This window comes from Schistocerca americana, chromosome 5 (assembly GCF_021461395.2).
Source record: "Schistocerca americana isolate TAMUIC-IGC-003095 chromosome 5, iqSchAmer2.1, whole genome shotgun sequence".
In the NCBI taxonomy this organism is placed as follows: domain Eukaryota; kingdom Metazoa; phylum Arthropoda; class Insecta; order Orthoptera; family Acrididae; genus Schistocerca; species Schistocerca americana.
Genome location: NC_060123.1, coordinates 448,071,846 through 448,098,554, shown reverse-complemented (window position 1 = coordinate 448,098,554; position 26,709 = coordinate 448,071,846). Strand labels below are relative to the sequence as shown.

Sequence of the window (26,709 nt, the reverse complement as noted above, 5' to 3'; positions counted from 1 at the left end):
TTACAGCGCGTCACTAATATTTCTCTCTTTTCTTTCAGAGGTGCGTTGCTACTAACTGTGTTCTTTCCTGCAGAGATGCCACTTGCTTTCACTAATTGTGAATAATTACTTTGTTATGCTGCTCCTCTTATTAAAATGGCTCTAACCCACTTCCTCCCCACCTGCACCTACGCCTCCAGCTACCGCTGGCTTTGATTTAATGCAGTTTATTCAGTATCAGAACCATAAAATGTTGCAGTAGATGCTGACAGTACATCAACTCATTAATGCACAAGTCACTGCTGCATCAACTCCACTACAATAGCCAGCCACATCCATGACACTGCCTCAGTGCATTTCACCGTTCCGAGCTTTCAGTGACCAGCATGAGGAGCGGAACAAGTACTATGCTCAGTTCGATGCTCTTTGTGCTACCAGGATTCCAGGGTTGCCACAAGTTTATCCAAGTGAAATTCCCTGATATTTCCCTGATTACCAGACAAGTTCTAGCATTTTTCCCTGACAAATTTTGTGATTTCAAGGGTAAGTTAAGATGTAATTTAACAATCTGTCCAAGCATCTATGGTGCAAGAAACGATAGTGAAAATGAGGAAATATCTAAAAAAAAATTTAAAAAAATCTTTGCAAGCAGATGGCATTTCCTGGTGTAAGCAAAAATCTTATGTAGTAACATCAACATCTTTTGTAACAAACTGTTTTTAGATGGAGAAAGCAAGCCAATTGGTATACGTGTTTCATTAAGACCATTGATGTTATTTTATTTCAATAAAACGAAACACATTTTATAACAAAAATATGCATTTCCTTGGAGTCACAAAACAGATTTAAAATATCTTCACTGATTTCAGAAATAACCTTAGAAAAAAGTAGGCCCCTTGAAAGAAGTGTACAAGGCGAAGAAGAATTGTGTAAACCAACAATGTAGGTGACCGCCGAAGAAATGTTGGTTCCACTATGTTCGTTATTGTCGGTTATTACCTACTGTGTTACCTCTGTTATTTTACAGGTATTTTGTGATTTTTCTTTCAAGAAATATATGAGTACACAGCACACAAACTGCCAGTGACTGACACAATTTTCTTCTTCTTATCTTCCATACTTTCCAACATATAAACTACTTTTTAAATGCCAAGATGTACTAGAACAAATAAAATGTCTATAAAATGCCACACTGTACAACATACTTCTGGTGAGACAGTAAACAAACCATTTCATCTACTGAGACAAAAACAACATTTCTCCAGTGTATTCCTACAATCCATCACCCATGGCTTCTGGCCTGCTGAGGAGCACCACAGTCCTGGGTCCATGGATAAACTATGAAAATCCGCTGCAATGTGCCACACACAAACAGACCTGGCCTGCAGGCAAATTAATGAGACTAGATCCGAAGGGCAGTGCCTGCACATTAGTGGAAGCTAAGTGACTTCAGATCAGCAGGCCTGATCCATTATAGATACTAACAAAAAAAGGCCTGCGGTTTTGGCCCGGCACGGAAGTTCACTGTGTGGCCAGCTATTCATGAGCCACAGATAGCATGTTGATGAAATGAGACCACGGTGATCAACCTGTGCAACAGATAACTTGTTCAAATATTCTGAGAATTAATAATAATGAGGATAGGTAGCAACTCACTGTAAATATGATTGCTGAATCACAGACAGGTATGTAGAAAAGACAATCACACTCTCACAATAGAAGTTTCAGCCATAGCTTTTGTCAGAAAATGAGAGCACACACACATTCACACAATCACTCAGACACAACTCATTTATAAATGACTGCTGTCTCTGGCAGTGCCTGCACATTAGTGGAAGCTAAGTGACTTCAGATCAGCAGGCCTGATCCATTATAGATACTAACAAAAAAAGGCCTGCGGTTTTGGCCCGGCACGGAAGTTCACTGTGTGGCCAGCTATTCATGAGCCACAGATAGCATGTTGATGAAATGAGACCACGGTGATCAACCCGTGCAACAGATAACTTGTTCAAATATTCTGAGAATTAATAATAATGAGGATAGGTAGCAACTCACTGTAAATATGATTGCTGAGTCACAGACAGGTATGTAGAAAAGACAATCACACTCTCACAATAGAAGTTTCAGCCATAGCTTTTGTCAGAAAATGAGAGCACACACACATTCACACAATCACTCAGACACAACTCATTTATAAATGACTGCTGTCTCTGGCAGTGCCTGCACATTAGTGGAAGCTAAGTGACTTCAGATCAGCAGGCCTGATCCATTATAGATACTAACAAAAAAAGGCCTGCGGTTTTGGCCCGGCACGGAAGTTCACTGTGTGGCCAGCTATTCATGAGCCACAGATAGCATGTTGATGGCAACAGATAACTTGTTCAAATATTCTGAGAATTAATAATAATGAGGATAGGTAGCAACTCACTGTAAATATGATTGCTGAGTCACAGACAGGTATGTAGAAAAGACAATCACACTCTCACAATAGAAGTTTCAGCCATAGCTTTTGTCAGAAAATGAGAGCACACACACATTCACACAATCACTCAGACACAACTCATTTATAAATGACTGCTGTCTCTGGCAGCTGCATCTACAGTCTGAGAATCAGATCCAAACAAACCACTCCTCATGCCTCTCATCGGCAGCTGCTAGGCTAGCGACAAGAAGTGGTGGCAGGAAGCTGAGGGGAGTGTTAGGAAGGGGAGCAGCAATAGTAATGAGGGAGTAGGAAGTGCCGCACATACTCAGCTGCAGGCAGCCAGTGATGATGCATGACACCTCAGTAAACAAACCATTTCATCTACTGAGACAAAAACAACATTTCTCCAGCGTATTTTTTTTTTTTTTTTTTTCCAAATTTCCTTAATATTTCCCTGATTTCCATGATGTATTTGAAATTCCCTGATATTCCTGATTTCCAAAACCTATGGCAGTCCTGGCTACACATCAAGTGCAAGGTACTGTGAAACTTCCTTATTTCTTGTCAATGGCTGGCACAGGAGCTTACCACCTCACTCACAAATTATTCCTGGCTAGTAGGCTGGAGTTGCTAATTTTTGAAGATTTAGTTTATGCCCTCACTAAGTATTAAGGTACAGGTTGCTGCAGCTCATTATAAGTTATTTCAATTGCAGAAACAGCCACAACAGACGTACCATCAGTGAATCAGTCAACTTCAGGGTTTGACATGACAGTGTCATTTTCAATGTAGCTGTGGACAGTACTATAGTGATGCAATGATTTGTGATGCAATTACATACAATATACTAGATAGCGGGATTCATGAACAAATTCTTAAACATTCTGATCCTACTTTGAAATGAGTGTTACAAACTGCTGAACATCAGGACTCGTGATAGTTCTGTGGAAAACTTTTGAGGTTGCTCCCATTTTCAATGCAACACAAAGTGACAAATAGATATGGCCTCGCAACCAACTGCCACATGCAAACAGGCCACTGTGAGGAGGCCAGAGTAAACAAGTGTCAATGCATGTGTCTGCTGTGAAATCATGTCCCTGCTGCTTTTCCACACATAAGATACAACATTGCCCTTTGCGGAACGTGTCTTACTTTACTTGTGGAAAGCCAGGTCATGTACAGCCTGTGTGCCTGCAACAGAAAGATAACTCCACCCATGTTTGCTCTTGTAAGTGTGGAGCACCTTCTCATTCAGTGAATGTAGTTTTTTCTAGACCGTCTACCAGTATTAGTAACAAACAAATTCAGGATGTGACTTCACCCCACTCAAGTATTGTGTAACATCAGGCAGACAAACTGTTTGTGATCTTACTCATTGCTGGATGCTGTGTGCAACTTCAGATTGGCCCTGGCACTTCCATTACATTGCTCAATTGTGCCTCTTATAAACAACTGGGTTTGCCACAGATGACAAAATCTTGCATGCAACTTACTAGTATAACAGTCAGGACATTTCAGTGCTTGGTACATGTAGTTTGCCTGCCACATTCCAGTCTCACACCAGAAAAGAGACATTTACAATTTTGTGTTCACAAGACTGAAAATATTTTTGGGTTAGATTCATTTGATTTATTTGGTCATCATATTCAGAAGAATGTACTTTCTGTTTCTACTTTCAACTCAAAAGACAGTGTTACTCACTTGATTCAGGAATTTGTTGATTTATTTTCTGAAGGACTTGGCAGAGCAAATAATTTTGTGACGCATGTTACAAAGAAGGACAATGAGCAACCCAAGTTTTTTTGGACACATCCTGTCACTTGGGTACTTCGATACAAAGTTGCAATTGAACTTAAAGAATGGGTAGTGAACAGGATTCGCCCTTAGTATAGTAAATAAATAAATACAAAATAATCTTACCAAAGCCTTCTGGAGGACTTAGTCTTTGTACTGACTTTAAAACCACTGTGAATCCACAAACAATAATTGATACTTATCTGTTGCCTCACCTTGAGGAACTAATGGACAGGTTTGGTGCAGGCCGCTATTTTTCAAAAACTGATTTATCTGATGCATATTTGCAAATTCCACTAGATGATGAGTCTCAAAAAGTGTTCGCAATCAACACACATTTAGGGTTGTTCAAATTTTTGTGCTTACCCTCTGGCAGCACTTCCATGCCTGCCACACTCAAATGCTACTTAGAACAGCTTACTGCAAAAGTTCCATTCTGTTCAAATTACTTGGACAATATTGTGATGTCAGACCATACACTGGAGGAACATATCAGTAACCTTCATACACTTTTTCAAGTACTTGCAGAAGTGTCACCTGGACATATCTATCTTTTTTTCAGATTGAAATTTGGTACTTAGGCCCTGTTCTTAATAACCAAGGTTTTCATCCCCTTCACTCACATTTTCTGGGCAAACCGGACCTCCCAGCCCCGTGGAATGTGGCAGAACTACAGTCAGTTCTCAAGAAGTTGGCATACTACATTCAGTTTATACCCAATGCAGCCTTGATTATGGCTCCATTGCATCCTTCACATGGGAAGAATGTGTCTTTTGTTTGGACCACAGAGTGTCAGGATGCAAACCAGAAACTTAAAAAGCCTTGTTTAGTGACAGATAACTTTTTCATTTCAATTCCACTAAGCCTGTGGCTTTGGCAGTGGACAATTCTTCATACATAATTGGAGCTGTGCTCTCACACAGATTTGGTTCACAGGACAGGCCAATTGCTTTTGCTTCCAGGTTATTGACCAAGACACAATGTAACTGTTCTCAAATCAAGAAGGAAATGCTCACTATTATCTTTGGAATGACAGAGTTTCACCATTATCTGTTTGGTCAGAAGTTTTACCTAGTGACAGACTATAAGCCACTTCAGTCTTTGTTTCATCCATCCAAACCTGTTCTGCAGCACACGGCTCAGAAGCTGCAAAGTTGGCCCTTGTTACTGTCACAGTATCAGTATGAAATATTGTACTGGCACACACTGAAGCATGCAAAATGCTGATGCCTTTTCTTGCCTTGCTGTTGGTCCTGATTCTGAATTCGATGCTACTGCCGCATATAGTTGTCAGCTCAATGTGCAGGACATTTAACTTTTACAGACTTTTCCACTGAGCGACAGGAAAATTGCACAGGCCACAGAAGCAGATCCTGACTTGAGGCTGTTGTTGCACTGCATCTGTCCTGCTTCGTCTCATTCAATGAAGGACATTCAGAATTCTTTTGTGCATCGATATTTTGCTCTTTGGAATAGCCTCACCATCCAGCATGGTATGATTTTACTGCAACATGACTCTGGACAATGCCTTGTGCTTATTCCCAAAGTGTTGCCAAAAGATGTATTGTGACTGCTCCATCAAGGACAATGGGAATTACACACACAAACCAGTTAACTGTGTTGGCACTGTATGTACTTGGCCAGGCACGGACGCCCACATTGAACAGATGACATCACAGTGTTGCACTTGTGCTGAAACTCTATCAACCTCTCTGCAAATGTTTTCAGTTTGGCCAAAGTCTCAGTTGCCGTGACAGTGAGTGCATATAGACTTTTATGGTCCCTTTTGGAACATTCATTGGCCTATTGTTGTGAACTCTTTTAGCAAATATCCGTTTGCAGTGCCCATAAACTCAGCTCATTGGGTAGTACCATTCAGGCTTTGTCATCTGTGTTTTGCTTGAAAGGTTTTGAAGTGTTGGTTACAAAGAACAGGCCACAGTTTAAGATTCAGGCTTCTGAACAGTTTTGTAGAGCCAATGGTATCACTCAAATTACTGGTGCTCCTTTTCATCCTCACTTGATTGGCGCAGCTGAACAGTTTGTGCATATGTTCAAGCAACAGATGAATAAATATGTGCCTCCCACACACAGGACCAAGCAACGTATCACACCATCAACATATCACACCATCAATGGCAGAACTTCTACCTGGCCGGCACCACCACATGCTGCTCCAGTTGCTGCACCCACATCAGCACACAGCCCCCCGCACTCTCCACAAGTATCGCTTTGTGATTAATGATTATATTCTTTTCAGAGTTTTTCGTTGCACCAGTTGCTGGGAGAGAGAAACAATTCTTCAAAATTTAGGTGCTTCATGTACTTAATTCAAGCTCTTCCCGGGTCACCATCAGAACCAGATTCATGTTTGTCAGTTGTGAGATTCTTCCACAGATTCACGTCCTACCAGGATCTTTCAGCCGGTGCAGCTGCCCCTGGGTGCCTCTTCAGCACCAACTGCAGAACCAATCGCCTTTGCTGCCACAGCAGCTCAACTTCCCAGTGCTCGTCCCGATGCATGCCATGGACCAGGCACCATCATCATTCTAAAGCGTCAACTGCACACCAACCAGCACAGCACTGCGATACAGCATCGAGAAGGTGCTGACCCACGTGCCAATGGAAAAAGCGGGCAATGCCTCACCTCCAGGAAGACAGAGTTCAGCGCCCCCAGTTGATGCTGATTTAACCAACCAGCCATCACTGGTCAGCCTAATTTGGCCACAGTCTTCAAGAGCATCAATACTGAGTAATAGGAAGACAATACTTAGCCTGCATTCTGCGAGTGATAATAGTTAATAAATGTAATTGCAAGTAGGAGGCACACTAAGTTTTTCATTTAATCTTAACATGTTATGAACAGATGATTTTGGATTCCTGCCACCAGCCATCACAATTTCTCTCCTTCCCTGTTTGTGTTGGCGCTGACTCCCACAGAAGCAGACACAACAGAGGGAATAAGAAGAAAAAGAAGAGGAAGAAAGCATGGCGCCAATCAAAACTCAGCTTTTGAATCACTTTTCTCTGAATTCCCTACTTCTGTATCCTGATCAGATAGCTGTTCACCTGCAAGTTGTGCAAACATAGTTTGCAAACAAAAACCAAGCCCCTACCACGGCTATGCAAGCCAACCTCCTCCCTCTTGTATCCCAGGCAATGGACAATAAACTATTAATAGGTGGATACCTTTGCCAGTGTATGTATAAATATATTTATATTCTGAACATCTAAAATGTTTTCAATGGTCTCAAATACCTCACTTCCTTGTACATCTATCTACTGGAAAATTAACTCTCACATATACAGTTGTCATTCCAATTCTGATCTGATTAATTATACAAATGGACTGGTTATCATCTTCTTTTAGTATGACTGATGCACATTTATAAATTATTATGATGGATTGCTAAATTATTATGGTGGATTGCAAAGAACACTCTAATGATAAAGTAAAAATTGAATATCATAATACCTCACACCGAAGTTTAAGGCCTTGAAGTTCTTCTGGTTTGCAGTTGGCTTTGAGTCTCTGCAGCTCACTCAGTCTTTGTTGCTTACGATCTCCTGGAGGCACTGATGAGTCAACAAGGTTTCCGCTGTCACAGGTATCCGGTGCAGAAGTATTTGTGTCAGTGTCAGAAGTCGCTTGAGGCTGCTGATGCTGTTCTGAAGTTGGTGGTTGCGAAGTGCGAGGGCAGTGATTCTCACTGGGTTGTGTTTTTGGTGTGGACCCTTGTGCTTCCTGAAATGAAGGAGTTTTCTCAAAATAATTTTTTGCTTAATTAAATGCTAAAACTACATGTAATTAATTTTGTTAATGACATTCAAATATTTACTTTTCTACCAGAAAGCTTTTGACGTGGCCATGTTTAGCACATTTGTGACTTTAAATTGAAAAAAGACATTTATCTGCTTTTGTCCAATTAAAATTCTACTTCTCATAATAAGAATTCCTGAATCAATCAAAACATTTTTCCCCCAAATTACAATTGTGTGCTAGACTGTGACTTAATCTGGAAACCCCTGTCTTTAGCAGGCAGTGTGCTCTCAATTACATTATCTTATCTCCTTTAAGGAACTAGTGGCACATCAAGACAGCCTTTGTGCACCGTAGAAAGTAAATAGAGAAACAACGGACTAGTTGAAACTTTAAGTTGGCCACAAGGCAAGCATGACGAACTTAACTGGTAAGGCAGGGGTTCTGGGTTCAGTTCCATTTTTAACCTGTCACAGAAATTTTAGCAATAGTGCATATACAACACAGAATAAAAGATGTTTTCTCAAAATCAAGAAACATTGGTAATGTCGGCATGAAGAGCTTTTCCTATTTTGGTTGCTATTTGTGTAGCATGGGCTAAAAAAGTGGAAGATAAATAGAATTTTACAAATGTCCTTGCCTGTGGCTGTCTGTCATGTTCAGTATATGGTCCTCTCCTAAACAGCACACGAGCAAGGTCTCGAGGTCCCGAAGGTGACAGTGCAGTGCGATAAGCTGTTGACTCACTCCACACTTCAATGTCAGTGTTTCCCTGACTGGATTCTCCTGATTCACCACTTCCAACTTCTTGTGTCATTAGTACCTCACATCGCATGATGTCACAATAATCAGCTAGGCATACTGCATCTTCAGCCTGTTTGGAATCTTTGCATTAGATTACATATAAAACATTCTTAAAGAAAAAAATTTTAAAATTTCCCCCAGAAAAAAGCTGATACATTTTCCAGAAATGAAAAAAGCTTAATTAAAAGGACAGATTTTCCCCCAAACTTAACTGAAAGTAAATCAACTTCCAAAATGCAAAACCACTCAAACAAATTGACCAATAACTGATTGACAATCAATTAGGTTCTTTGATATCTGTGCCAATAAGTAAGTCAAATCAGTGGTACATATAAATTTCATACTTTAGAGGTTATCTATCCTGACCATCTAATTTATTTGGTGCCAGTAACATATCTTTGCAAAGTCTCTCATATGTTGTGACTTAGTATGGTGGACATATTAGGTATGAGAGGGTGCTGAAAAATAATGCCTCAGAAGTTTTTACTTGAAAACTTTGAAGTTTTTAGAATAAAACAAACATTATTAAGATTCTACATCTTTATTCTGCATGTCTGCAAATTTATTTCTCAATATAGTGACCTTGGTGACATATATAAATTTCTCCAGAGACGCCAGTCAGTTGATACCACTATTGTAGAATGTTTGGCTTCACTGACAGAGCCACAACCTCACCTCTGCTTGCACTGCTTCATCACTATTAAAGTTAAATCCTCAAAGGTGTCCTTTAAGTTTTGGAAACAGATGAAAATCAGATTGGGCCAAGTTGGGAATGTATAAGGATGATTGATGACAGTGAACCCAGGGTGTGAGATTGTTGCAGATGTCATAGCACTTGTGTGTGATCTAGCATTGTCAAGCTGAAGGAGAGGAAGCTCTGGGTGTCAAAGAACTCTCTGAATTTTGAACTTGATTACAGCATTCTGTCTCTCATGCACCAGCATAGTTATGTTACACACTTCCATGTTACACACTAAAATTTGTGCCATCTAGCAGCAGAGGGCTGCAAATATGTAAACTCCAAGAATAAAGATGTAGAATGTCAGTAACATTGTTTTAAAGCTTTAAGAGTTTTCAAATAAAAAATTCAGAGGCTTTATTTGTCAACATCCTCTCACACAAAACAATGGGAAAACTGTGCAGATGCTGTTGGAAGAATAGGAAGCAATATGGAACACGCTTTACTATAATCCTTTGATGCCAGTTATTCACGTAGAAGGCACTTTTAGCTGACTTTGTTGTCAAAAACGTATGCAAAGAGAAAGCAGAGGGAAACTGAAGCTGAAAATAATGCATCATCATTTGGTCCCCACTGAAGTGAATTGTGTGCATCACAGACTGACTGATGAGTGACCTTAGAACTCATTGTTTCATCAACTGGAAAATGACATACTCATTCATGATTGGATAACATGAAGATCATTGCTGTCTTTCATCCACTGCTGGATATAGGCCTCTTTCAGACTTCTACATGCATTACTATCTTTAGCTTTTTGCATCCATGTTTGCCCTGTTAGTTTCTTTATGTTGTCAATCCATCTTCCCTTAGATCATCCCCCAGGTCCTTTCTTAACACAGGGAATCTAACACAGAACCAGCTTTGTCCATTTCTCATCATTTCATCTTGCTATATGCCCAGCACACCTCCAGTTCAGTTTAGTAATACTCACTATCATGTTCTCAACTTTCATCTCTTCTCTTATCCGTTTGTCTTTCTGATGCTTCTTATTATTCCCCACCATGCATCTTGCCATTACTCATAAAGTAACCCTCAGTTTTTGAACTGTTTGTCACTTGAATGTCTATGTTTCAATTATGTAAGTAAATACTGGCTGTATACATGGTATAGACATTCCACTTTTGGCACACTAGAAATTTATTTCCAAATGCAGCATTCCTTTTCACATATGAAGTCCTGGTCATAATTACCCTCCTGTTAATTTCTCTCTGAGTGTCCACCTACATGCACATCAACACTTTGCAGTTTGAAACAACTGTGTAGTGCATCACAGAAGGTATTGTCAACTGTACAAGTTACTGGAGCTGCTTCCTGTTCCATTCACATACAGGGCATGGAAAGAATGGTTACTTAAACACCTCTATGTGAGCTGTAACTAGTTTAACCTTGTCTTCAGGGTCACACACACACACACACACACACACACACACACACACACACACACACACACACTCTGAATGGCTGTCGCTGTCCTTTCAGAGCAATGTGATGTCACTGCAATGAGTAGTGAACACAGGTGGGGTGAGTAGTGGGGTCCAGAAGAGATGTGCGGTGGGGAGGGGGGAGGGACAGCAGGTTAGGGATGAGAGAAGATGTTGTAGTGTTGCCTGTAGTAATGTGCTGAGATGTGGTGGGGACAGGATGATGTGCTGCTAGATGCAGTGTTTGGAGAGTTGTGTTGGGGAGGTGGTGGCGATGGAGCAGGGGGAGGGGGGCGGGGGGTTAGGAAAAAAGTGAAAATAGCCTTGCAGAGGGGATGGGAGGAAAGAACGCATGTATGAGACTGGAATGAAAGCAGAGTAGGGAATAGAGGCAGATGGGGTACAGGGTCTGGTGAAGGTAGAGGCCCGGGGGATTGTGGGAACAAAGACCTGTGCAGTTTGGAAAAGCTAGTGTTGCTAGAAAGAACCCAGATGGCATGGTATGAAAAGCAGTCATTTAAATCTAGTAGACCACACTGTGCATCATGCTAAGCAAAAGGTTGGTCCAGCTGTCACTTTTAAAATGTGCCTGTCTGCTGCTCACTGCCTCCTCCATGAGCTCACTGCCTCCTTCATCTGGTGAATAGCAATTTATCCAATTCATGTAGTTTTTCAAATTTGGATTTTCCATTGTTTGGGTTTTAATATGTTCCTTGGCTTATCACTTAAGGTTGGTTCTTGAAACTTTACAAGTGGACTTTCACAGGATAATTTGCATCTGTCTTCCTTCAAACTATGCAAGTCGGGTTTCACAGGTTAGTTTACACCTATATTCAGGTGTCTGCCAGTTCAGTTTTTCAACATCCCCAAGGTATTCTTCCATGAGTCAAACAAACCAGTGACAATTTTTGCTGTCCTTCTTTGTATATGCTCAATACCCCAAAGTTGGTTCGGGTTCTACACACATGGGCAATATTGTAGGATGAGTCTGCCTGTTTCTTTAAGTTGACTTTAGTACACAATATTGTCATGTGCTTCTACACTGATATTTACTTCTTGCTGTTTGCATAGAAATTGCACATTATTTTCACCTTACTGTAATTATTCTTCAGGCCTTTATTATACTAGATTCGCCATTCATTTATTTGTATTCTTCCTTCATCTTAGCTTAACTGACTCGAGATCTATTGCAGCAAATACTTTTGGTAAACTGGAGTCACCTTGCCTAACTCCATTTACAATTTTTAAAGTTGCTCTCTTTTGGTGTAACTTAATGAAAGCTGTTGTCTTGTTGTGTATATTCTTCAACAACTTGATGCAGCTAGATTCTATTCCTTAGTTCTGGAGTAATACAAGAATAGATTTAACTCTTCAAGTGTCAAACCTTTCTCATAGTCCATAAACCCTATACTAAGTCATTATATTGTCTAATGTATGGTATAAACCACCTATTTCAACGAAAATAATCAGTTTTTGAAAGTATAATGTAATTGGATCGACAAAAAAATCTACTTACCAAGTGGCAGCAGGAGAAAACACATAAAAATGTTAAGGAGATCTGCAAGCTTTTGGAGCCAATGGCTCCTTCTTTTGGCAGTACAGTTGAAGGATAAGGAAGAAGTTTGGAGGAAAAGGACAGTGAGATTTAGAAAATGGGGGAGTTAGGGAGAAGTCAACCAGAGCCCCAGGTCAGGTGAGATGTGCCAGACAGGATGAGAAGGAGAGACAAATTGTTGTGGACTGTGCCAGCCAATATTTGAAAACATGAGTGCTTCAAGGTGGAAGGTAGGGTAACAAAGAAGAGAGATTACTGGCCAAATATTATCCAAAAGTTAGTAAGAGGGAAAAGTGAAGTATATTATATGTAATAGACAGGTGGGGTAGGGGGCAGAGAAAAAACAGACATGTCAAAAAATAAAAGATGTAGGAAACTTAAAGGAAGCACACAGAAAGGAATAGTTACTGAAAAGAAATGCTGAGACTGAAGAAATTAATGTAAATTATGGCCATGTGAGTGGTGAGAAACAAGGACATCTTGTAATGCCAGTTTCCACTAGTCACATTAGTATGAAGTATTAGATATAGGAAGGCTTCAATGAAAATTTTACCATATTAATTTGGTTTTTGTGCCTATTGTCAAAATGCTTGTCTAGAAAACGTTCTTCATAAAATGATTTCCCACATATTCCACATGTCCACTGAGAAGACCGATGTTGCTGTTTGGCAGACTGTTGAGGCCAATATATGTCTCTCACAGGATGAAAGGGACACTCGAGAGGAATTGAGACTTGATACTTCTCCAGCACTGGTATCCATTTCTGTAAAAAAAGAAAAAGTGTGAACTGTGACACATTGTTTTATAAATCACTTTCTGTAAAACCCAGCACACGGGTATGAGGGAAGAATCAAAGCAAGATAAATAATGATAAAAATAATGAAGTAATATAAAGTAGTTGTATATTTTATGCTGAGTATTATCAATAATGCCACTATGTTTATGATAATTTAATTCAGAGGTTTAGTTTCATTTTCTTAATTTTATACTTAAACTTGCTGCAGATGAATGTCTAATATAAATCATAGGATATCCAACTGAATCTTGGGGGACTCCATTCTGAGATTAGTGATGCAGTTTGCTAATAAGACCCTTTGCTTTTTTTATGAAGTTATGACACTATCGGCCGAATAGGGATGTAATTAAAGCTAAAAATTTTAGATTCCTACTCAGAATGTTATGTTCAAAAAACTCAAAGACTTTGACATAGTAAGAGAAATCATATACTTTTCTTTTTTAAGTCTAGCAAGACTTTATTTGGTAGAACACTTGTATCTTTCTATCCATAGAATTATTCATGTGACCTAAATGGAAGGTCTGCTAAAAATTGCACTTGGAAACATGAGGCAATGTTCAGTTGTAAGCTATTTTCTTTATTATTTTTGATTTGATAAAGATATAAAATGATTTTATAATAGGGGATTATTTGCCTTGGATGTCACTGCTGCTTTCTCAGGAAATATGCCAATGGCAATTTACTTATTTTTATTTTATATACAAATTCTGTTTATCCATTTGTGTATGTGTAACATTAGAAAGTGGAATGAGTGAATGTGTTGAAGTTTATCCCAAACAAAGAAACAAAACAAAACAAAAATAATACATGAAAACACTTGGGGAAAATTCCAAAAGCATGTTTAAGGTCAGTTTTCAGATGCAACAGTTTGTGTCATATCCCTCAGTTTTTTATTATATTTAATAATTAAACTCATGCAAAGCTCGATTATTCACTTTTGGTCTCTTGTTTTAAATAAATATTAAATGCATTGTCACTGCATGTAGTAAGCTTGATGAAGAACCTTTACTTACCTTTTGAACAACCTTCCGCACAACAGATGCGTGATCGCGTGGACATGATATCTTAAACACAGTAGGGCCAGGCCATGGTATTAATGCCAGCACGACAAGCGTGGTTACCTGAAATTAATGCAACCACAGTAGTGTGCAGATCCTTATACAGGTATATTTTAATTTATAGAAAGAAGAAGAGCCAAAATTAAAATTCAGAAGAAATATTGTAATACAGAAAGCAACAGATGCATTTCTATGCCATACAATAAAAGATAAAAGTCATTTAATAGCTAGGAGATTAGAGGGTTCAAATTACTTAACAAGATTTCTCTACTTATACATGACCTCTCTGTGCACATTTTTAAGCAAACGTTATACGAATGGTTAATCACTCACTCATTATGTGAGTAGTATGAATTTTTTATTACTCCTGTGTCATACTGTATTTTTGTTTATCCTAATACCTACACTTATTTTACATAGAGAAATTTCATATTCTAACAATATATACAGGGTGGTCAGAAATTCCCATTACAGACTTCTAGGACATGTAGAGGGTAGTGAGTGTAGAACATTTTGAGTAGGAACCCATGTCTGGAATCGTATCGTTTCCATTCTATGACAGTGTCAATTAAGATGTGCACCTCATCAGCATCTGCTCAGGGCAAGAGAAACATCTCAGTGTTCCCTGTCCTGGTGTGCAACAGTGCAGACACAATGACATGTACTACATCAAACGATCCCCAGATGTCAGTTATTATCTGCTTTGCTGTGAGACCGAGTCAATACTGGTGCATCACCGATAGAGGAAAGGTAATAGACGAGCTGCTAGTCAGCTGCATCATGAACGTTTTCCACACCGTCACACTCCATCAAAGAAACTGTTTGCCCAAGTTACACAATGGCTACGAGAAACGGGTACCTTCACCGTGAGGAGGCAGGACTGTGGCGCTCCACGGCGACACCGCACTTCCAAATTTGAAGAAGGTGTACTGCGTTGCATTGAAGATAGCCCATCAACGAGTTCACAAACAATTGCACGTGCAATGGCTGTTAGTCACAGTACTGTCTTGGATGCCCTGCGTGAGCAACAACTACATCCGTACCACTTCCAAAGGGTGCACGCTATGGGTCCAGCACACTTTACACAATGCATCGCCTTCTGCACCTGGTTCCTGCACCTTTGCATTGACATGCCCCTGTTTCCACGTCAAGTTCTCTACACAGATGAATGTAAGTTCACAAGGGATTGTGTTCTGAATGCTCGAAATAGCCATGTCTAGGCAGACGAAAACCCTCATGCCATGCGTGTTCAGGGATTTCAAGACAGGTTTGGAATTAACATATGGGTAGGTATTCTGGACGGTCATGTGATTGGACCACACCTCCTTCCAACCAAGCTCATGGGTCCCGCATATTTTGTCTTCCTACGATACATAATGGACCAGTTCTTGGAAGCTGTGCCATTGAATGTCTGTAAGGAAATGTGGTTTCAGCATGATGGAGCACCACCTCACTATTCACTGGCTGTCCAGAGACAACGCAACAGATGGTATGGTGAAAGATGGACAGGCCGTGGTGCTCCAACTGCGTGGCTGCCACGTTCGCCAGATTTAACCCCTATGGACTACTTCTTGTGGGGTCATATGAAGAGCCTAATGTGTGAGACACCTGTAGAGACAGAGGAAGATCTGTTGGCATGAGTTCTGGCTGCTGCACAAGACATTTAAGAGACACCAAGTGGGATGGAGAGAGTGTACCAGAACATGCTTCGGAGATACAATGTGTGTAACAACATTGGTGGTTGCCACATCGAGCCACTGTTGTAATGCATCGGTACGTTGTGGCTGGTGCCGTAGATGCTAGGTTCTTGTCGTTGTCGACTAAAGTAAACCATAAGATGTGAGTTGTAATTAAAATACATAAGTAATAATGGAACGAGTCAATATTCTTTTCAAATCGATTGCAACAAATGTACTGTGTCGTGCCTAAGTGTGGATGAGATAATCATCTGCACTGAAACTGTCATGGAACGGAAACAATAAGTTTCTGTACATGGGTTCCTATTCAAAATGTTATGTACTCACTACCCTCTATATGACCTAGAAGTTTGCAATGGGAATTTCCGACCACCCTGTATGATTCAGTCCCCCCTATGAACCATGCACCTTGTCGTTGGTTGGGAGGCTTGCGTGCCTCAGCGATACAGATTGCCATAACATAGGTGCAACCACAACAGAGGGTTATCTGTTGAGAGGCCAGACAAATGTGTGGTTCCTGAAGAAGGGCAGCAGCCTTTTCAGTAGTTGCAGGGGCAGCAGTCTGGACGATTGACTGATCTGGCCTTGTAACATTAACCAAAACAGCCTTGCTTGCAGCTATAATTTTTCCCAAGGCATGCAGCTTTACTGTATGGTTAAATGATGATGGCATCCTCTTGGATAAAATATTCCGGAGGTAAAATAGTCCCCTGTTTGGATTTCTGGGCAGGGACTACTCAGGAGGACATCGTTATCAGGAGAAACAAAACTGGGGTTCTACGGATCAGAGCATGGAGTATCAGGTCCCTTAATCGGGCAGGTAGGTTAGAACATTTAAAAAGGTAAATGGATATGTTAAACTGGATACAAGGTTATAAATACAAAATCAAATAGGGGTAGTGCAGGAGCAGGTTTAATAATGAATAAAAATAATAGACGGGTAAGCTACTACAAACAGCATAGTGAGCACATTATTGTAGCCAAGATAGAAGCCCACACTTACCACAGTAGTACAAGTTTATATGCCAACTAGCTCTGCAGACAACTATGAGATTGAAGAAATTTATGATGAGATATAAGAAATTATTCAGATAGTGAAGGGGGATGAAAATTTAATAGTCATGGGAGACTGGAATTCGATAGTAGGAAAATGAAGAGAAGGAAACATAGTAGGTGAGTATGGAATGGGGATAAGACATGAAAGAGGAAGCTGTCTGGTAGAATTTTGCACAGAGCATAACTTAATCATAGCTAACACTTGCTTTAAGAATCATGAAAGGAGGTTGTATATGTGGAAGAGGCCTGGAGATACTGGAAAGTTTCAGATAGATTACAGAATGGTACGATAGAGATTTAGGAACCAGGTTTTAAATTGTAAGACGTTTCCAGGGGCAGATGTGGATTCTCACCACAATCTATTGATTATGAACTGTAGATTAAAATGGAAGAAACTGCAAAATGGTGAGAATTTTAAAGAGATGGGACCTGGATAAACTGAAAGAACCAGAGGTTATAGAGAGTTTCAGAGAGAGCATTAGGGAACGATCGACAAGAACAGGGGTAAAAAATACAGTAGAAGAAGGATGGATAGGTTTGAGAGATAAAATAGTGAAGGCTCGGAGGAGCAAGCAGGTAAAAAGATGAGGGCTAGTAGAAGTCCTTGGGTAACAGAAGAGATATTGAATTTAATTGATCAAAGGAGAAAATATAAAAATACAGTAAATGAAGCAGGCAAAAAGAAATGCAAATGTCTCAAAAATGAGATCGACAGAAAGTGCAAAATGGTGAAGCAGGGATGGCTAGAGGACAAATGTAAGGATGTAGAGGCATATATCAGTAGGGGTAAGAAGATACTGCCTACAGGAAAATTAAAGATACCTTTGGAGAAAGAGAACCACTTGTATGAATATCAAGAGCTCAGATGGAAAACCAGTTCAAAGTAACGAAGGGAAAGCAGAAAGGTAGAAAGAGTATATAGAGGGTCTATACAAGAGCGATGTACTTGAATGCAATGGAAATGGAAGACGATGTAGGTGAAGATGAAATGGGAGATATGACACTGCGTGAAGAATTTGACAGAGCACTGAAGGCCCTAAGTTGAAACAAGGCCCCAGGAGTAGACAATATTCCATTAAAACTACTGATAGCCTTAGGAGGGCCAGCCCTGACAAAACTCTACCATCTGGTGAGCAAGATGTATGAGACACGTGAAATACCCCCAGGCTTCAGTAAGAATATAATAATTCCAGTCTCAAAGAATTCCAGAAACATCAGTTTAATAAGTCATGATTGCAAAATACTGACATGAATTCTTTACAGACAAATGGAAAAACTGGTAGGAGCTGACCTTGGGGAATATCGGTTTGGATTCCGTAAAAATGTTGGAACACATGAGGCAATACTGACCCTACGATTTATCTTAGAAGATAGATTAAGGTAAGGCAAACCTACATTTCTAGCATTTATAGACATAGAGAAAGCTTTTGACAATGTTGACTGGAATACTCTCTTTCAAATTCTGAAGGTGGCAGGGGTCAAACACATGGAGCGAAGGGCTATTTACAATTTGTACAGAAACCAGATGGCCGAGAGGCATGAAAGGGAAGCAGTGGCTGGGAAGGGAGTGAGACAGGGTTGTAGCCTATCCCCAATGTTAATCAGTCTATACATTGAGCAAGCAGTAAAGGAAACAAAATAAAAATTCAAAGTAGGTATTAAAATCCTTGGAGAAGAAATAAAAACTTTGAGGTTTTCCAGTGACATTGTAATTCTATCAGAGAAAGTAAAGGACCTGGAAGAGCAGTTGATTGGAATGGACAGTGCCTTGAAAGGAGGCTATAAGATGAACATCAACAAAAGCTAAAAGAGGATAATGGAATGTAGTCAAACTAAATCAGGTGGTGCTGAGGGAATTAGATTAGCAAATGAGATACTTAAAGTAGTAGATAACTTTTGCTATTTGGGGAGGAAAATAACTGATGATGGTCAAAATAGGTAGGATATAAAATGTAGTCTAGCAATGGAAAGAAAAGCATTTCTGAAGAAGAGAAATTTGTTAATGAGTATAGATTTAAGTGTCAGGAATTCTTTTCTCAAAGTATTTGTAGGGAGCGTAGCCATGTATGAATGTGAAATGTGGACAATAAATAGTTTAAATGTGGTGCTACAGAAGAATGTTGAAGATTTGATGCATAGATCTTGTTACTAATGAGGAAGAACTGAATAGAATTGGGGAGAAGAAGAACCTGTGGCATAACTTGTCTAGTAGAAGGGATCGGTTGGTAGGACATGTTCTGAGGCATCAAGGGATCACAAATTTAATATTGGAGGGCAGTGTGGAGGGTAAAAATCGTAGAGGGAGACCAAGAGAGGAACACACTGAGCAGATTCAGAAAGATGTAGGGTGCAGTTGGAAATGAAGAAGCTTGCACAGGATATAGTCTCTGGACCGAAGACCACAACAACAACAACAACAACAGCATATGATTCAGTATACAGACGATTCAAAAATGTAAAATGGTAGCCTTTTATTAAAGTATTTATTTATTTATTTTGATCCATCTTTGAGCATTTTTATGCAATTGATGTCATCACAGGGAGTTTACATGTATTGTACAAATACATTTTGTTGACACAGTTAAAATACACATACTAATAATAATACACGGCACTTAAAATATACTCTAGAGAACAATTTCCTAAATTTACAGTACATAAAAAATAATATGCTGAAATATCAAATGAACTATTGCTGTACTAAGATATATACAAAATAGTATCTCAGGTCATCCACAGAACAGTTTTGAAATTCTGAAATGCTGTAGAAAACCTTTTCTTTCAGTTTTTGTTTTAAAATCATTAAGTGAGACATAATGCATCTTTAAAGATAAAGTATTAAATAATTTTATGCCCATGCATTCATAATTAGACTGTTTTTTCTTTAAATTAACTGTGGGCACATCCATCCATTTCATTTACCTAGTTCTATATTGGTGTATAGCTTCCCTTAAGATGTAGTTGTTTAAATTTTCTTTAAACTTTAGTAGGCAACAGTACATAAAAAGTGGTGGAACTGTCAATACTTTGAAGTCTTTAAAAAGTGGTCTGCAGGAGGTTTTAGAGTTTGTGACTCCAAAAATAGACCTAATAGCCTTTTTTTGCCACATGAAAATGTTTTTGGCCGCTGCGGAATTACTCCATAAAATGATACCATATTGCAGATGGCAATGAAAGAAAGCATAGTAGAAGTTAGGTAACAGAGGTGTTGTTACATACGTCTATCATTTAGTCAGTCAAAGGTAACATGGGAGACCTTTCTGCAGACATGGTCTGTGTGTTTGTCCCAAGTTAATTTGGTATCAAGGTATATACCAAATAGCTTAAGCGCTGAGCGCTCAGTTTCACTGCTCAATAAACTGAAAATGGTGTTCACTGTTCTTTTCATAGCTGACAGATAGCTCATTGGCTTTGAAGTACTTTTTGTAGGCATCAAATTGATTAGTAACATGTCAGCTCTTGTCAGTGTACCAGAAGCTGGTATACAAGCCACCATGAGCATTTGGGTTAGGGAAAACTATATTTAGTATGAAAATACTGCATCTTGTTAGAAATAGATCAAGCTCTTCGAGCAAAACAGGGAAACTTCAAATTCTGACCAATCCCAGCTCCTGCTGAACTTCGTTACACATGTCGGTAGTTTAGTCAATAAAAATGTAATATGTGAGAGCTATCTGTGTACGTGGTCTGACTGTTTGTCCCAAGTTAATTTGTAACCAAGGTATACACCAAGTAACTCAACAGTTAAGCACTCAGTTTCAGTACTGGATAAACTGAAAATGATGTTTATTGTCTTTTCATAGTTGATGGATAGCTCATTGACTTCTTTGAAGTAGTGATTGTAGAAATGGAATTGATGAGTAACATGTCAGCTCTTGTCAGTGTAACAGAAGCTGCTACACAAGACACAGTCAGCATTTAAGCGTGTGGGGGAAAACAATATTTAGTTTTAAAATACTGCATTTTGTTAGAAATAAGTCCAGCTCTCCCAACAAATCAAGGAATATTCAAATTCTGACCAGTTCCAACTTCTGCTGAGATTGGTCAAATCAAACTGGAATACCATGTAATGCTGAACATCGAGAAGATGTAAGTTTTAAGTCCTGGAGTAGTTCATATTGATATCCTTATAACAGAAAATTAATTGCAACCTTCATAAGGTAACAAACAAAGCAGGAAGCAAAACAAATTTTATTGTGATCCATCTAAAAGTGCAAAACCTTAGAAATTAACTTGAAATATTGCAGATATTTGTAAACGATCACCTGCCACTTTTCTTAGTAATAATACAACATGGACTTAAGTCATTATTTACTACCTTAGATTAGAGTAGATCAGGGCCAGTTTGATGCTCAAGTGATGCAAGCTGCCACCTGGGCTGCCAAGCTGAGAGGTATCACAACTGTAAGATTTCTGTACAGAATGTGTTGTAATTAGTAGCAACTGCTTGGGGCACCAAGCTAAGAGGGGCACCACGAGCAGCCAAGTGCAAGATTTGTATATATTGCATATCACAATTAGTTGTGAAAACTGACTTTGGTGAAAGCATACAAGTGGGAATTGGGGGATGTCAAATGATAAGTCGCTTGTGTGGAAAAATGTTCTCAAACCGACCAGGGATTAAACTGAATAAGATACAGCTTTTGTTCCATAGTTCCACAGTAAGGAGGTCATCAAAGATGTAGAACATCTCATCAAACAAGAATAAATAATAAATATTTACAGAACATGAAATAGGCTTGTGTTTCTTCTGTAGATCATAGATTAAATGGCGCTATGGATGTGGAATAAGTCAAAAGTCTTAAACATATTTTCATTTAAGAAACAATAAAAAAATTATCTTATAACTTGTACTTAAATGTATAGGTTAGCTATAACTAAACTTCCACTGCTTGAGCCAGTGTAGATGGAAAACAATGATGCACTGACGGATTATCAATAGTAGTGTTAGTGTCATGGTATCCTGTTAGACACTAGTACTGGTACACTGACATGGTGTTGAAATTTAAACATCAGTGTGTGTTTCGGTTGCAGAAAGACAACATAGATCTAGAAAAGGTGAGCAGAACCTTGCCTGTTTTATCACAACAGCAATAGTGCTGCTGCTCTTCATGAGTATCGACAAATTAGGGGAATACAGAGAGGTTCTCTTTCTGAAGTGGGCTTGAAGAACATGATTTGGAAATTCAAATTAAGTGGTGATTTGGGAATTGCTCCTGAGAGAGGCCGACAACTAATTGCACCACAAATTGTAGAAGAAGTTACTTTTGCCGTGGCTGAGAATTCTGGATGTGATGTGCAATCTTCGAGAAGTGCACAAGCTGTGTCATGATAGCTGAACACTCCATGGTCCACTGTTTGAAAAGTGCTGTGAACAACTATGAATGATATCCATACAAACTTCATATTATTCACCATCTTTTGCCACATGGTGCAGACATTCAAGTAGACTTTGCTCTTACATTTCTTGCAAGGTTTGAAGTTGCCAACATATGGCCTTGGAACATTTTGTGGTGTGATAAAGCACGCTTTATGCTCAATGGTGCAGTGAACACTCACAGTTGTCACATTTGGGGTTCATCACCATTAATGAATGTTCATGAAGTTGTCCTGCACAGTAAATGCATCACTGTGTGGTGTTGTTTCATGGTACGGTTCATGATTGGTGCAATTTTCTTTGAAGAACTCTGGCACCTAGGACATGCAAATCAAAACGATTTACAGTGATGGTGTTATGAATTGAGCAAATGTGTTGAAGTGGTGTAGGAAGTTTAGTGGATGCAGCACATGTGTTCATGATGAACAGAGGAATTGAAAACCTTCCATTTTGACTGATGTGTTGGTGCAACAAATCGAGGAAACTGTTCATGAAGATCATCGATTGACAGTGGATGAAATTTGTGTGGTGTTTTCACAGCTCTCCAGAACTCCCTCGTATGAGACACTCGCAGAAACACTGGGATACCAGAAACAGCGCACAAGATGGTTCCCAAAACGGCTCACAGAGCAGCACAAGAAAAATCTGCAGTTGTGCCAGCGAGTTTCTTGAATGACTTGAACTGGAAGGTGAGGACTGTCTGAGCTGTATTGTGATTAGAGATGAAATTGGGTGTCTCATCACAAGCCTGAGACAAAATGACAGCCGGCCAGGGTGGCCAAGCGGTTCTAGGCGCTACAGTGGGGAACTGCACGACCGCTACAGTCGCAGGTTCGAATCCTGCCTCGGACATAGATGTGTATGATGTCCTTAGGTTAGTTAGGTTTAATTAGTTCTAAGTTCTAGGGGACTGATGACCTTAGAAGTTAAGTCACATAGTGCTCAGAGCCATTTGAACCATTTTTGAACAAAATGACAGTGGCATCACCCCAATTCCTCATCAGCCAACAAATTCAAAACCAAAATTTTGGGCAAAATAAAATCATGGCCTCAGTGTTCTGAGACTGAAAATGCATCATTGTGGTCGAATTTCTGCCTCAAGAGGGGACCTTCAATGCACAACAGTATTGTGATGCCTAAAAAACTCACGAGGCCCATTGAAAACAAAAGGAGGGGATTGCTGATGAGAGGAGTATGCTCGTTGCACGCGAACGTCTGTCCTCACACAGCCTTAGCCTCCAAGATACTCTTGGACTCATTTGGTTGGTATATTCTGAACCATCGCTACGTTCCTCTGACTTGGCACGTTCCGATTATCATCTTTTCATCTCCCTGAAGGCACACATGAGTGGTATTAAATCTTCAACCAACAAGCAGCTGCAGAAAGAGTTTCTGAATTTGGGTGGAAGAATTCTTTGAGGAAGTCAGAAAGAAGCTTGCGCCACAGCTCATCACATGCACTAAATGGGACTGTGATTATGTGGAAAAATAATCAACAATATCCTGTAATTTTTTTCAAACACACTTTTCCTAAAAAAAAAAAAAAAAAAAAAAAAAAAAAAAATGTAAAAACCTAGTGCAGTTTCTTTCTGAATATGCCTCGTATGATACATCTTTTACTAAACTTATAACTCTAGAAATTAATTTAAATTGCTTACAGTGAGGTTTATGAGGAATTGTTTCAATTTCCTCTTAAATGCATGAGGGTTGTCAGCAACCTTTTTTATATTCTGTGGTAGCTTATTGTAAATTCCATCCTGGATAACTCCTTTTTATACTATAATGAGAGATGCTGTTTTATTGTGAAGGCTTTGTTTCTGCTTGTGTCATGATTGTGAATATCACAGTTATTTTGGAAATGTTTTTTTGTTGTTGATTACAAATATCATCAAAGTGTAGATGTACTGACTTGTGAGTGTCAATATCCCAAGTGTTTTCAATAGGTGTCTGCAGGATGTTTGATCTGAAACACCACAGATCAACCTCACAGCTCATTTTTGTATTTTAAGAACTTTTTCCACTTTTACAGAATTTCCCCAGAATATTACACCATATGAGATCGGAGAGTGGAAATATGCAAAATGTGATAATATTATTGTTTTCCTGTCAACATATGGTGAAATAGCTCTTAGTGCAAAGCATGGTGAGCTTAGTTTCTTGAGTTGATAATCAATGTGTTCATTCCATCTCAATTTATTTTCCTTATGCATCCCTACAAATCTTACAAGTGAAGTTCCATTTATTTTCTGACCATTAACATCTATTTCAAGAGCTGCAGGTTGTTATTTACTGTCTGAAACTGCATTAACTTTGTTTTTGAGAGGTTTAATGATAGACTATTTGCTGTGAACCATTTAAATACCAGTACTTGTTTTATTGCACTGAGGATTTCATTCCCTTGATTAAGATACTTGAATCATCAGCAAACATTACTATATTTGCATTCTTATTTTCTGAAGCTGATAGGATATTGATGCACATGAAGATCAGGGGTCCAAGGAATGGCACTTGTCGAACACCACTTTATAATAGTTCCACACATTGATTTTATTGTTTCATTTGCACCTGTTAGGGCAACTCTTCGTTTTCTGTTAGGTACGTAGGATTCTAGCCAAGCTAATGGTTGGTCTTTGATGCCAAGCTAATGGTTGGTCTTTGATGCTTTGGTGTGGAAGATTTTGTACTGATATGTTACGTTTTACACAGTCAAAAGCTTTATCGAGGTCACAGAATACCTTCATTGCAGTTCATGTAAGATTTCTTTTGTGAGAGTCAATGTTGCTCCCTCCGTGCAGAGCTCCTTGTGGAAACCAAACTGGGATGCTGACAATGACCCATTTTGTGTAAGGTGCTCATATAGCCTGTTGTGCATCACTCTCTCAAACATTTTTGAAAGGATTGGCAGCAGAGAGATAGGTCTATAGTTAGATATGTCTCTCACCATCCTTGAGTATTGGCTGTAGCACGTTTAAACCCTGTTACGAAATAGCCCAGTTTTCAGAGACTGGTTATATAAGTTGCTGATTGCTCTTCGGGAATTTAATTTCATTATTCTATCGTAAAAAAAAAGTAAATGAAATGAGTAATGGTTTTTGTTGACTGTAGTTCCACTAATTAAAATATCTACGTTGTATTTCTTACTTGGTTTGTCACAAGTAAAATGTAGCGCCTTTATGTTAATGACACAACATAAACTTTCTTATTGACACTTAGAATCCTCAGTTTCCTGGTATGGCATTTAGAAAGATGGTAATATGTTATTTATTTTTTAATTCGTCTCATTTTTTTCCAGTGATGATAAGTCACCATAATTCTCCCTTCTCTATTTTTTCGATATCAATTAGTTATGTTCAAAAAGAGAGAGATGGTTTTTTGAGTCTCATTACAAATGTGAGATCAGCCACTCAGAGGACTTCCACTCTTCATATGTTTTTTCTTCGTGTTTCGAACTCATTTTAGTACATAAACACAATAGGGAACACAGAGAAGATCAGAGACATGAGCAACTGACAAGGATATTATAGATAGGCCTACCGCCCACAGACGGCACAATATTTCTCAGGTAGCGCAGTATGTTTCAAAAGTTTTCGATCTACTTGATACTACGGGACAATCTCTCACTGTCACACATGTTCAGTATTATTGCAGATCTGGAAATAATGAGCAATAATACTGACCGTGTAGAGGCTATTTTCGGATTATTACTCGTATTTCCTTGTTTCTTGGCTGCGCAGGGTAGCCGCGTGGTCAATGGCGTCTAGTCACGGTTCGCACAGCTCCCCCCGTCGGAGGTTCGAGTCCTCCCTCGGGCATGGGTGTGTGTGTTGTTCTTAGCGTAAATTAGATTAAGTAGTGTGTAAGCTTAGGGATCGATGACCTCAGCAGTTTGGTCCCATAAGACCTTACCACAAATTTCCAATTTTCCTTGTTTCTTTGTTAGAGCCGTATACACTGAGGAGATAAAAAGACATGGGATACCTCCTTTTGCCCAGCGTGGTGCAGCAACACGACGTGGCATGGACTCAACAAGTCGCTGGAACTCCTCTACAGAAATATTGAACCATGCTGTCTCTATAGCCGTTCATAATTATCGAAGTGTTGCCGGTGCAGGATTTTGTGGACGAAATAACCTCTCAATTATGTCCCATAGATATTCAATGGGTGGCTAAATCATTCGCTCGAATTATCCAGAATTTTATTCAAATCAATTGCCAACAATTGTGGCACTTTGTCATCCATAAAAATTCC

General features: G+C 39.3%; 1 protein-coding gene across 2 annotated transcripts in view; it reads right to left on the bottom strand.

Annotated features, from left to right (window-relative positions):
* Positions 1-26,709, bottom strand: part of LOC124616082 — a 158,980-nt gene that overhangs the window by 99,204 nt on the left and 33,067 nt on the right. For both annotated transcript variants that reach the window (XR_006979843.1, XM_047144331.1), the window contains exons 2-5: positions 14,287-14,394; positions 13,031-13,240; positions 8,599-8,832; positions 7,674-7,943 (exon numbers count right to left, since the gene is read on the bottom strand). Coding sequence is in view for 1 of the 2 variants with exons in the window: in XM_047144331.1 (XP_047000287.1) it covers positions 7,674-7,943; positions 8,599-8,832; positions 13,031-13,240; positions 14,287-14,394 (822 nt within the window). In the remaining variant the exon portion in view is untranslated. The remainder of the gene's footprint in view (positions 1-7,673; positions 7,944-8,598; positions 8,833-13,030; positions 13,241-14,286; positions 14,395-26,709) is intronic.